The sequence below is a fragment of the Molossus molossus genome, unplaced genomic scaffold, assembly GCF_014108415.1.
Source record: "Molossus molossus isolate mMolMol1 unplaced genomic scaffold, mMolMol1.p scaffold_m16_p_14, whole genome shotgun sequence".
NCBI lineage: Eukaryota > Metazoa > Chordata > Mammalia > Chiroptera > Molossidae > Molossus > Molossus molossus.
In genome coordinates, this window is record NW_023425349.1 from 37227168 (window position 1) to 37240667 (window position 13500).

Sequence of the window (13500 nt, forward strand, 5' to 3'; positions counted from 1 at the left end):
CGTAGGTAGAGAGAACAACTGATCTGTCAGGATTTAAAATATACCTATTGTTTGACCCAGTAATTCCACATCTAAAGGTGTATCCTCTAACTGTATTAAAGAACCTAAGAAATGACAAATGTGCAAAAAGTTATTCCTTGCCACATAATAATGGAAGAGTAAAAATTAAATGTCCATCAATAAAAGACTGGTAAAATAACTTATGAAACATCCCAAATGAAATAGTATGCACTCATCAAAAGGATAAGAAAGTAATATGTCAGCACTTTATGAAGTCATATGGAACAGTGTCCAAAAACATATATTGTTCAGCGAAAAAACCATGATCGCTGTTTTATCTATATATGTATACATGTACATATATCTGGGAATGCATGCAACAAACTGGTAACAGAGACTGAGGAAAGTGGGTTCCTGAGGGCAAAGGAGGGTGGAGGCTTTCTGGATACCACGCACTTTTGTAAACCTGTGCGTTTTCTACTGCAGTTGACCCTAGAACAATGCAGAGGTAGGGGCGCCAGCCACCGCCCCCCATGCAGTCAAGAACCCATGTATAATTTTCGACTCCCTAAAACATTAACTACTAATAGTCAACTGTTGACAAGAAGCCTTACCAATAACAGAAACAGTCACTTAACACATATTTTGTCTGTTACATGTATTATATACTGTATGAACCAATACAGTGAGCTAGAGAAAAATGTTACTAAGAAAATCATAAGGTGGAGAAAATACATTTACAGTACAGTAATATACGTTGAAAAAAAAGCCATGTATAAGTGGACCTGCTCAGTTCAAACCCATGTTGTTCAAGGGTCAACTGTATGTGCATATATTTTCTATTTAAAAATACATTTTAAAATGTTTAAATAAACTGGAAAGCACAAAAGAAATGTGAAAGGGGCCTTGGTCACTGAATGTATGCCCACGCATGAAGCAAAGTCTGCGCCCAAGGCCGCAGATCACACACCCTGGAATAGAGTTCTGACCCAGGCTGAGAACTCCACGAGTATTTCTGAGATGGATAACTGACTACAGGAATGACTATATCAATATAAATGGTTACTCGTTTGGGGAGAAGTCTACGACTTTAGGTCTAAATGGCATGTATGGCCTCACTTGATTATTTTATTTTTTTTATCCTCATCAGAGGACACTTTTTCCATTTTTTGTTCAGATAGAGTGGGAGGGAGAGAAAGGAAGAAAGAGAGACACGTCGACGTGAAAGGGACACATCGAGTGGCTGCCACCCACACGACCCAACGAGGCCTGGGGACAAACTGCAACCGAGGTACATGCCCTTAGTGGGAACTGAACCCGGGTCTCTCCGGACCGCAGGCCGATGCTCTAACCGCTGAGCCAAACCGGCCAGGGCTCACTTGATTATTTTAATGGACAAAAAATATACTAAATGTGCAAGCATTAAGTAATGAAGACGTAAATGAACAGATTCAACTTAAGGTAACTTCTAGGTAAAAACAGTGTTTCTAGAGGGTTTTCAGGGCACTCTATTCTGTGTGACACTGAAATGGTGAATACAGGACATTACACGTTTGTCAAAGCCCATGGAATGTACACACAAAGAGGAACCCTGATGTAAACTATGGGCTTTGGTTAATAATAATGTATCAATATTGGTTCATTGATTATAACAAAAGTATCACCCTAATAAAAGATGTAAGTCAAAAGGGAAATTGTGTAAGGAAAGGCAAGAGGGGGTATGTGGAAACTCTACACTTTCCAGCCAACTTTTCTGAAAACCTAATAGTGCTTTTAAATAACTGAAGTCTATTTACAACAACAACAACAACAAGCTTCGGCTTCCTGACACATGTTGCAGGGACTGAGTAAATATCTGTTGGTTTCAACTGAATCAAATTCAGTGAAAAATGAGCAGGTAAAATGCAAAAGCAGATCTAAAATGTAGGAAGAGTGTGAACAGTGATGTGTTAGATAATGTCCTGGGATACACATTTCATTAAAAAGAATCAGATAACTTTGAATCTTTATCAGCCAACAAGATCATGGATATCTCCCCCCCCCAAGAAATTTTGACAGTTATACACTCTCAACAATAAAGATGTAAGCAATTCTAGTCTGTTTCCCTCACATTGTTTGAGAAGCATTAATCAATCACACTTAAAAATTCTAACTTGTTGATGGATACTTTTGTTGGTGACAGCTTTTCTTTTTTCTTTTTGTCTTTTTCTTTTTGCAAGCATACTGCTTTTTTATAGATCCAATGTTTTAAGACAATTCATAACGTCTCTTACAAATTATGTTATTTTTATTTAGAGAACAGTTTATCCAGATTTACAAAATTATGAAAACGTTTCTTGTTTTAATAGTGAAAAAGTAGATTTTCAAACAAGGCCTGGCGTGGCTTTGAAACATTCTACAATTCCCGTGAGAGCACTGGCCCCAGTTAAGGTGTAACGTCCAAGTGTGTACAAGGTTCTAACTTGGAAAAAATTTCTCTTTGTAGAAAACTGTGCTGCCAGCTACAAGCCACCAAGGTTGAAGAAGGTTGTGCTTCAAATCGTTTCTATAGAACTTGACTGTTCGGGCTTTCAATCTCCGTTTCATTAATATCTCTTTTGCACAGAGTATGAAAGTCAAATTTCCTGAGAATTGGAGCTCCTACTGATTTTGTGGGATTTCCTCTTGTTATTAGATGTTGAAACCCAGCCAGGATCTTGATCTCCCGAGTCCCCAAGCGAGGGTGTGGGGCACGTTTTCTGCCCCTTAGAGAACAGCTGCTCAGTCTGCTTCTGTGCACATCAGTAACAGCGAGGTTGTGCTGTCATTTTGCATCCTGGAGTTACTAGTGACATTCTTTGAAGAATCGCCAGTCTGTTTCTTACAGTTTTATTAATCTTCACATAGTGGTGAACCCTTAAGTTCCCACACCCAACAACTTATTTACCTTTAAAATAAAAGGAAATAACCACTAGCAATACACAGCACAGAGCTTCTCCAATGATCTGTGGTGAAAAGACCAGATGCCATTTCCATCAATTACAGATAGGCAGTTTTTTGTAAAACAGAATAAAAATAGATTACTAGAAAAATTAATCGATACTACCAAACAAAAGCCCCAAATTTTCATTGGATTCAACAGATGTAAAATTACTCTTCTAAGTTGCTATAAAAGTATCCAAATTGCTGTAAAAGTATCCAAATGCCACCTTCTCACGGGCTACTGAGGAACAGTCCATGGACCAGCATGAACCAGCGGAACAGGCTGGTGGATCCTTGGTACAGGGGACACCTTTTCGTCTGATGACAGCCTTGGTCTCCTTTCAGGGAACATCCTCACACAACCCAGACCAAGAACATTTGGAAATGAGTTCCCAGCACTTTGCCAAGGACATTTTGGAAAAAGAGTAATTACTTCTATGGAGACTATAGAATATTCATGGCATTCATATTTTAGGCAGTCTATTGGGCACCAAAGTGGTATCTCCTTGTTTTCTAATTTTCTTTCACCTGGCTTCTAGTTAATGTAAACACCTTTTCACTTGTTTGTTGACGTTTTAATTTATACTTCTGTGTATTGTCTACGTACATCTTTCTCTCATTTTTCTCTGAAGCTATCTTTTTCGTGTAAGTTTACAAGCTCTATGCTTATTAGAAAATTAGTCTCCTGTCATCTACTCTATAAATAGCCTTGTCAGAGCTGTGTGTCTATTAATATTGTGTCTGGTATATTTTCCACATACAACTTCTTAATATTTTTTATATTGTCAAATATGGTTTTCTTCCATATCTTCTGATTTTCTAGTCTTGGTTATAAGGGTCTTATAATAGGCTAGATTTTCTTATTAGATTTTTTTATATTTAAGTTTTTATCTGGAATTTATTTCCCTCTAAATGAATGGTCAGCTTTGCCAGCATCATCTTTTTAAGAGCCCATACTTTTCCCACTGATTAAACCATAACCTTGTGAAGTTACTATATAACAAAGATTATGGTTTAATCATCCATAATAATTAAATTAACATGGGAATAGCTTTTTATATCTTAAAACTTCAGAACTTTTTCATATTCTTTAACCTCTCAGACTCTCTGTTCCCTTTTCTGTAGTATAAATTATTTGGAGTAGTTCTGAGTTGCCTGGTGCAGAAGACAAGCAATAAGTTTGATTTTTCATTCACTCAATTCATCAAATATTTTATTGACGGTCTATAATTGGCCATCAATTGGATATGTGATGTGACAGAAAAGGAAACAGTATTTGACTCAAGCAGTTGGATATGATGAAAAGAGTATGCGATTTTCTACTGCTTTATAAAAACTCAATGGCTAAAAACAACATTCTTTGTTATTTCTCATGATTCTTTAAGTTGACTGGGCAAAGCTGTACTGTTAATGCATGGGGCAAAACCAGAACTAGGGTCAGGTGAGTGAAGTGTCTAGGGTACAGAATTTAAGAAGGCTTACTCTTCAGGTCCCTGCGACACAACTCCGGGAACACTTCCCTGCCTTTTATACCTAGGCGCCTCACCCACTCCACCCTCTTTGACCCTGACCTTGAGTTAGGTTTTCTCTCCTGTGCGTTCTGTTAGATGCCAGCTGGAGATGGAGTCATCTGAAGGTTCCATTGGGTTGGACACCCAAGATGACTTCTTCACTCACATATCTGACGCCTTCTTTAATCACAAAGTTGGGAGCTAAACAAGCTTCTCTTTCTCTCTCCATGTGTCCTCTCCTTGGCCTTCCTCAAAGCATGGCACTCTCACGATTGTCATATTTCTTACACAGTGACTGGTTTCTCCAGATCAAACACACCAAGAGGCCCAGGTTGAAGTTATAAGGCTTCTTGTGACCTAGCTAGGAAGCCACAGAATGTCCATCACTATCATTGTATTCTATTGGTCAAAGTCTCGTTAAGACCTGCCCATCATTGAAGGAGAAAGGAATCAGACACTGCCTCTTGATCTGAGTAGCTATAAAGTGAGGGAGGAAACTGATGGAGACCAATTTCAGAGACTACCTACCACAGAAACACCAGGGAACAAACAGGTTCGGGGGGTAGGACATCAGATGTGCTCATGGCGTGTTAAGTTTGCAAGGCTCATTGAATAATCAAGTAAATATATGGAAATCAGAGGAAGACTGGGATTTAAAATATCAAAATAGAGGATGTAATTTAGAGTCAAGGCACTGGGTGGGGTCACCTAAGGAGGTCAGTTTCGCAAGGGAAAGAACCACCAGGGAGTGGAAACGGGGGAGTGTGAAGCCAAATAAAAACGTACTTTGAAAAGAAGAGGCGATCATGTCTCATGGTGCCCAAAGGTCAGATAAGAAGATGAAGACTGAAAAGTGACCATTTGGTCATTAGTGACCTTAGTGAGAAAAATGGCAGGATGAAACTTGATTACAGTGAATTAAAGAGAGTGGGGAAGTAAGTAAAAGCCACTTTTTCCAGTTTTCATAGAAATGGGACAGTACTGAGTGAGGACTTGAGGTCTAAAAAGAGTTGGGTTTTTTGGTAACTTGTGTTTGGGCTATTCTTTGTTTTAGGATGGGAGAAAGGACAGCATATTATAGGTAGATGGCAATGAACGATGTAGAAAGAGAGCTGAGGCAGCAGCAGAAGAAGCAATTGCAAATTTCAAATCTAGATCAGCTGAAAGGTGACAGGACTGAGACAGGTGAACTGGAAAGACAAGATGTTGGTCAGTGAAATAACGTTCGAATTAGAAATTTTGAATGAGAGATTTTTTAGGTGATACGCGTGTGTAATTGCCCAGGTCTAGGGTAAGATTACCAGTTGATGGTTGAATGTGAAAGAGTCAAGGAGCTAAGAGGCCAAGGTTGTCATGAATCAGAGTAGTCTGGAGAGAAAAAGAGTCAGCGAGTCAGAAGCTAAAATCTTGAGGAAGAGCACACTTGAGAAAGTTAAGCCTGAATGCCCAAAGGCATTTGTGATGACCCCGTATTGTGTCAATGGAGCTGAGATGGAACCACATTTCTCAGAATTCCCATGTCAGTACTGGCCACAAAGAAAATTTTGCACCAGATTTGGAGGAGGAAGTAAAGTAGCAGATGGATTATTTTTATCCTATGAAGGTGATGTAGGACCCCAAGCATCAAGGCAGCTTGCACCAGTCCTTGCTGATGAAAAGTTCCCCTTGGTTGGGATGAGCGAACACTTGAACCTGAGCTTTCCCTGCCTGTCCTCCAGCTCTCCTGCTTCAGCTTCTCCAAGTCCTGGACCACGCTCATGGAGGTTTCATAGTGAAAGGTACCAGCTTCTTGGGCAGGTCACCCCTTGTGGCATTGAGGTTGGCAGTGATTAAGGAAACACCAGTTCCAATTCAACCTCATGGGTTCCAGTTTTCCCAGCTTTCCTTCTCAACTGCCTGTCTAGCCAACCCAAAGTGAATTAAGGCTTGATACCAGACACAGAAGCAACCAACTGTACTACCTGTTGCCCCAGGTCCCACAATTGTGGGAGGTCCTTTCCACAAGAAACCCTCCATCTATCTTACTCAAGGGCTATCCATGTTAACACAAGTGGCAAGATGTCCTTCTTTTTATGGCTAAATAATATTCCATTGTGTATATGTATATATCACATATTTTATTTATTCTTTGGACACTTAAATTTTTTCCTTATTTTGGTTATTGTGAATAATGCTGCAATGAACATGAGAGTACAAATATTTCTTCAAGACAGTGATTTCATCTCTTCACCCAGAAGAGGGATTGCTAGATCCTATGGTAGTTCTATATTAATTTTTTGAGGCACCTCCAAACTGTTTCCCAGTAACTGTCCCAATTCACATACCCACCATCAGTGCACCAGAGTTCCCTTTTCTCCACATTCTCACTAGCATTTATCTTTTTTTATGATAGCCATTTTAATAGCTGTGAGGTGATAACTTTACTGTGCTTTTGATTTACATTTCCCTGATGATTAACGCTGTTGAGAACCTTTTCATGTATTTGCTGGCCATTGCATGACCTCTTTGGAAAAATGTCTATTCAAGTCCTCTATTTTTGTTTTGTTTTGTTTTAATCCTCACCTGAGGATATTCTCTTTCATTTATCTTCAGACAGAGTAGGAGGAAGGGAGGGAGGGGGAGAGAGAGAAAAAGAGAGAGAAACATCACCTGGTCGCCTCCCACAAGACCCCAACCGGGGACGGGACCGAACCACAACCGAGGTATGTGCACTTGACTGGAATCGAACCTGCGACTCCTTGGTTCACTGGCTGATGCTCTACCCACCTAGCCAAACTGGCCAGGGCCTCTGTCCATTTTTAATCAGATTACTTGTGTTTTGTTTTGTTTGTGATTGAATTATGAGTTCCTTATATATTTTGGAGATTAACCCCTCATCAGATATGTGGTTTGCAAATGTTTTCTTTCATTACGAGGTTTCAGCGGGTTTTAGAGCAAGAAGGTGAAGGTCCAGCTCAGAAAGCAGTTTGAAGATATAAGAGATTTTGCTGAGAACAGATTGAGAGCTCCAGGGGAGGGGGGAGTGTGCTCCTGATGGGAATTAAGTCAATTTAAGAGATTTACTGAGTAATATGGGGATTGGTGTCTGAGGGAGGTCCGGTGGTTATCAATGCAAACCTAGGTGTGAAGCACATTGGGACTCATTCTCCTATCTCATCATAACCTTTTTCTCAGGCCTGCATCAGGCACCAGATAGCCCTGCAGTGAGACTGGGGTACTTGGGTGTCCTCGAAGCACACAAACCTCTCTGGAGTCCCTTAAACCCCACTGAGCTGTATCAAGGCCAGAATGGGGCAAATTTTATAAACAACAAAACAAAACGTGATTCTCTAGAGCCATGGTTCTCAAAGTTTGGTCCCCAGGCAAGCAGCAGCAGCATCCCCTTAAAACCTGTTAGAAATGCAGATTCTCTGGCCTCACCAGTCTTGCTGCACCAGGAACTCCAGAAGCAGGCCCAGCAATCTGGGTTTTAACAAGGTCGCCAGGCTCATCTCATGCTCACTAAGGTTTGAGACCCACATTAGCGGAAAGATGCAGCTGAGTGTTGACCTTCTTTATGAGCCCCAAATCACAGAACATTGAAGATGAAAAAAAAATTTTCCTAGTGTCTAGTTCTGCCTTGCAACTTAATATGAAGCACCCAAGTTACAAGAGAAAGTATGCGACTTGTCCAAACCATCTTCCAAGACTGAAATTACAAGTCCAAATAACACAACAGCAACAAGAACCCAACGCCTGGAAACTGGTTGTTTAGATGGGCCAAACTGTTACTGCCTTTCTTTCCTTCTTGAATATAGATTGATATTGTGTGTGTGTTTTATTTGACTCAAGTCAGCGCAAAACGATCTGCTTTACCTCAGGTCCTTTTACAGTTTATTTTGTTTTGTATTGTTTTGGGAATTGCAGAGGTGCAGCTTCCTTAGGCAGACCTCGCGTGTCTGAGGAATGCAGCAGCCTCCGCAGGCACAGGAGGATTTTTTACAGCCTGACAAGTCTGCTGTGGCCCTGTTCTCACTTTTGCCATTTCACATTCACTTGGCCCCCGGGGAGAGGCGGACAGCCGAACTCTGCGCGCGCTGGAGCCCCGGCTCCCTCTGCTTCTGGAGAGGAGATTTAGCCTTAATTTTTGTGACAGATGGAGTTGATAGTCTCTCCACGGAAAGGGGAGGAAAAAAGCGCCAGTTTTTGACAGGCCGCAGACGCCCGGTGCCTCTGGTGGTCGAAGGCTGCGTTGCGCCGCAGTTAAGGTAGTTCGCAAACTCCCGCTCCTGGAAGGCAGGGGCTCTGTACCGGGCAGCTTCCCTTAAACCCAGCGAGGAGGATTGAAACATGCTCTTGGACAGAAACCTGGGAGCGTACCCGTTTACCACCTTCCTTTATGATGTGACTGCAGCCACAAGGTACTGCTCAACATCCCTAAAGGTTTTTAATGCCATTATTTTTTTTATGACAATCGTGTCAGTAATTTATATTCCTAAAATATTAATTTGGTTGATTGATTTGTCTTGCAATTGACAACGGTGCCTGGCTCCAGAGCCATACATGCCAGATCGGCAAATCTGAACGGGGTGCTGGGAGGAGTGGGACCGGGGCTGTAAATATCTCATCAGCACCCCCTAACTAACGTGTGTGCCTCTTTCTTGGTGCTTTTTATTTATTTATTTTTTTTAAGTCTCAAAGTCCCACAATAAATTCTGATTCCCCCCTCCCGCCTGTGATGATCAGGACCCAAAGATGGGGAGCTCTAAAAACAAACCGAATTCTGAACTAGTCGAAGGGGCCGGGGAGAATTAATGCAATTACCCCCCAAAAAAGTTTAAAAGAATCGAACAAAAAGGCCCCTGGCCCAGCCGGATGCAGACAGCTTGCACCTAAACCCTGATCGCTGGTTCTGAGCGCAAGCTGGGGCTCCATATCCGAGCCTCCTTAAGAGTAGGAGGAGCTCCCGGGCCTCTGTCAGGCTCCTTAAGCCCTTCCTTTCAAGCCCTGAATGCCTGAATGTGAGCTGCCCACCACCCTCCCCGCCCTCCCCCACTCCGCAACCCCACTCCAGCGGCTCCGGGAGGAAAAAAAAGTTTCAACAACAACAGGCAGGACCAATAGCATCTCGAAAAGCCGGGAAAGGGGGCCGAGCAAAGGGCGAAGAGAGTGGAGAAAGGAGAAAGCGGGCAGGCTCGGAGCGCGCGGGGCCGGGGCTCGGCGAGCCGGAGGAGCGTTGCTAATGTTTTTGTTTGTTTGCTTTTCCATGCATGCATAATGAGGGGGCACCGCGGCACCACGCGGGGGCTCCCGGCCCACTTTTGTATTTAAAGCCGCGCTGCGAGCGAGTCCGCAGCCGGGTTCAGCGGATCCGCTCCCCGGGCTCCTTGTCACCCGAGAAGCCGCCGCCGAGGGAAGCCCGGGAGCCGCTCTCCGGCCGCGCCGAGTTTCTTGTTCTCCCCGCGACGCCCGGAAAGGGCTCCCCAGAGCTCGGCCGAGGCCGGGGTCGCCGCGGGCGGAGGGGGAGGGGACGCGGGCAGCCGGGCCGCGGGAAGGCGGGCGGCGTACAGACGCGAGCCAGGAAGCGGCGCGATGCGAGAGCCCGCGGTGGCGGCGGCGCGGCGCTGAGCCCGGGAGGAAGGAGCCGCCGCGGCCGCAAAACGGATCTGCAGGCGCGGGGCAAAATGCACCCGCGGCGCTCCGCGGTCCTGCAGCCCCGCCGCGGCCCCGCGGCCCGCAGCCCGCCGAGGCAGCAGTGAGCGCCTCCCGCCACCGCCCGGGACCGACCGGAGGGGCTCTTCGCCGCTGTGCTTTTCTAGGAACCCACCGCAGGCGAACGAGAGCGACCTTCTGCGAGCAGCGGAGCACCAGCCAGCGGCGTGCATGGATTTATGAAAACACTCATGCAAGAAGTTGGCAGGACTGGGGCAAACTTTTCCACCGGCTCCGCGTCCGCCACTCCCCGTGCCTCGTCTCCTTTCCCCTCCTCGCCTGGCTGCCGCCGCTGCCCGCGATGGTGGCAGGGCTGCTGGGCGGCGGCGGCGGGGCCCGCGGAGGGACAGTGCCGGGCGCCTGGCTGTGCCTGATGGCGCTGCTGCAGCTGCTGGGCTCGGCGCCGCGGGGCTCGGGGCTGGCGCACGGCCGCCGCCTCATCTGCTGGCAGGCGCTGCTTCAGTGCCAGGGGGAGCCGGAATGCAGCTACGCCTACAACCAGTACGCCGAGGCGTGCGCGCCGGTGCTGGCGCAGCGCGGCGGGGGCGACGCGGCGGGGGCTGCTGCCGCCTTCCCGGCCTCGGCCGCTTCTTTCTCGTCCCGCTGGCGCTGCCCGAGCCACTGTATCTCGGCCCTCATTCAGCTCAACCACACGCGCCGCGGGCCCGCTCTGGAGGACTGTGACTGCGCGCAGGACGAGAACTGCAAGTCCACCAAGCGCGCCATTGAGCCGTGCCTGCCCCGGACCAGCGGCGGCGGCGCGGGCGGCCCTGGCGCGGGCGGGGTCATGGGCTGCACCGAAGCCCGCCGGCGCTGCGACCACGACAGCCGCTGCAACCTGGCGCTCAGCCGCTACCTGACCTACTGCGGCAAGCTTTTCAACGGGCTTCGCTGCACCGATGAGTGCCGCACCGTCATCGAGGACATGCTGGCCGTTCCCAAGGCGGCGCTGCTCAACGACTGCGTGTGCGACGGCCTCGAGCGGCCCATCTGCGAGTCGGTGAAGGAGAACATGGCCCGCCTGTGCTTCGGCGCCGAGCTGGGTAACGGCCCGGGCAGCAGCGGCTCGGACGGAGGCCTGGACGACTACTACGACGAGGAGTACGACGACGAGCAGCGCGCCGGGGGCGCGGGCGGCGAGCAGCAGCTGGATGACGACGACGGCGTCCCGCACCAGCCGCGCCCGGGTGGCGGCGCTGCTGCGGCGGGTGGCCGCGGAGACCTGCCCTACGGACCCGGGCGAAGGAGCGGCAACAGCAGCGGTCGCTTGGCGCCCCTAGGCGCCTGGACCTGGTTCGCCTCCATCTTGCTGCTGTTGCTGCTCAGGCTGCTGTTTTAGCCCTCGCGCCCTCCCCCGAGCCCCCTTCAGCCTTGGGCTGCGGGAGGGCTCGTGCCAGGGCACCTGTAGCTTGGGGACAGAAGGGATGGTTGGGGACACTTGCCAAAACGTTTTCAAAGTTGACTGTACCCAGCCGTTCTCCCCGCCACGACTTTTGGCACTTTCCCCGTCTCCTCACCCGAGCATGACTTCTTGGACGTCCTCCCCTGCCCCTCATTCCAGGCTCCAGAAACTCCCAGCACGTGTGCCCTGCAGAAACCGGCCTCGGTAGAGTTCTGGACGCCCGGCATGGAATGGGCGTGGGGAGGACAGAACCTAGTCCTGGACTCCAAAGAGGGTACTGGCTAATGGGGCCTTAATAGTTTCAAAGGACTGGGCTTGGAGCGGGGTTTCGAATGGGGATTTATATTTGCAAAGAGGCTGTGTATGAGCATTTTTCCTGTGAGGGGTTAGTGGGGGAAGGACCAGTATCGACTTTTATTGTGGCCAGTGAGGACATTGCAATCTTAAGTAATCAGAGAAGTCCCACTTACCGGTTCATTAGTTTACTCTTGGTTCCAGCGCCCTGAATTTTCAGTTTTGGGGTGAGGTAGGAAGAAGTTAATAATCCTGAATTTAGTTTGGGGTAACTTTGAGTCCTTGACCTTAATTTTATTCCCACCACTCTGATCTCTTAGCACATTTCTTAGGATTAAGGGTCAAAAAAGGCTGATCTAAAAAGTTACTCGTAATATTGAACAATGCAAGTTTGTATTAAATGAGCTCTGCACTGCCATCTATGAAAGCCTCTCTATGATGTTTGTTTTGTCGTTTTTGTTCTTTACATCAAGAAATTGTATGTACAAATATGCGGAGAACATATATTCTGCTTTTATCAGGGTGCTAAACTCTGGTACTTCTTATATAAAGTGTATTAAAACTGGGGTTTGTTACCAGTTGCTGTACTTTGTATATAGAATTTTTATAAATTGTATGCTTCAGAAATAATTTATTTTTTAAAAGAAATTAAAAACTTTAAATCCACATTCATCTTACACCCTTTCTCCCCGAAATGTATAGAAACCATTTGTCACCAGGGATCCAAACCCACAGTCCATTGTGAAGTGTGCTCTATCTACAACAGTCTTAAAATGTACAGTGTATTTTATAGATTTGAAGTTAACATTCTTATTTTCAAGAGAATTTATGGACATTGTAGAAATGTATAAATGCATTTCCAAACTGCCTTAAACATTGTATTTTTATAGACATCGTTTTGTAAGAAAAAAAAAATCTTATGTTTTAAGTAACTATGGCTTTGTGTATTTCTTTTTCTTTTCTTTCTTTTTTTTTTTTATTATTTGTTTTCTTAAAATGTGTACATCAGTAAAGAGTTTTCAATAATGAATATGGTGTAGTTACTTTCCAGAGTTACATTGTGGTTAACCCAATAATGGGTGAGGCGGGAGGTGGAGGAGCCACTGGGAATCTATCAACCATCAACTGAAATTAAAACACAGTACAAGAAATGAGGGCTATTATTTCTGCCTTTAATTTAATGAACAATTAGACATCTGTAAATGAGGCAGCTAAAAAGATATAATTGACTGGCCTCCACTGGTTTTTATGTTTGTGGCGAGAATTCACAAAATAGTGTCTTCTACATAATTTGGAGATAGTCATCTTTTTCCTCCTCCATTTCCACTGGGAACTCCCCCACCCCATCCCCTCTCCAGGAGTGTCCTCCCTGGCTACTAGACATTCTCATACAATCAAACATGCCAATAACATCTGTTACCAATAGGTCTTAGGAAACCTGCTAGACTCAATACTTCAAAGTCATTTTCACACTTTGGGTGAAAACGTACAAAATTTTGTTACAAAACATTCAGGCGAGGGAAAGTAAACACACTGGGGAGAGGAACAATTACCAGAACTTGTAATATTGTTGTGAGGAGTTGTTTAGCAGTGGGCTGAAGGCTGGGTTCCTGCCAGAGCTACTGATCTACACTCAAACGC

The 13500-nt window shown here is 45.8% G+C and overlaps 1 protein-coding gene across 1 annotated transcript; it reads left to right on the forward strand.

The window, feature by feature from the left end:
- The first annotated feature begins 10185 nt into the window (after positions 1 to 10185).
- On the forward strand, positions 10186 to 12765 carry GAS1 (growth arrest specific 1). Its single transcript, XM_036261246.1, has one exon. The coding sequence runs from the start codon at positions 10465 to 10467 to the stop codon at positions 11500 to 11502; it is 1038 nt and encodes a 345-aa protein (XP_036117139.1). The 5' UTR covers positions 10186 to 10464; the 3' UTR covers positions 11503 to 12765.
- Positions 12766 to 13500: the final 735 nt, after the last annotated feature.

What these genes read in the sequence shown, in the direction of transcription:
- GAS1 (XM_036261246.1), top strand. Translation starts at nt 10,465, where the DNA reads ATGGTGGCAGGGCTGCTGGGCGGCGGCGGCGGGGCCCGCGGAGGGACA.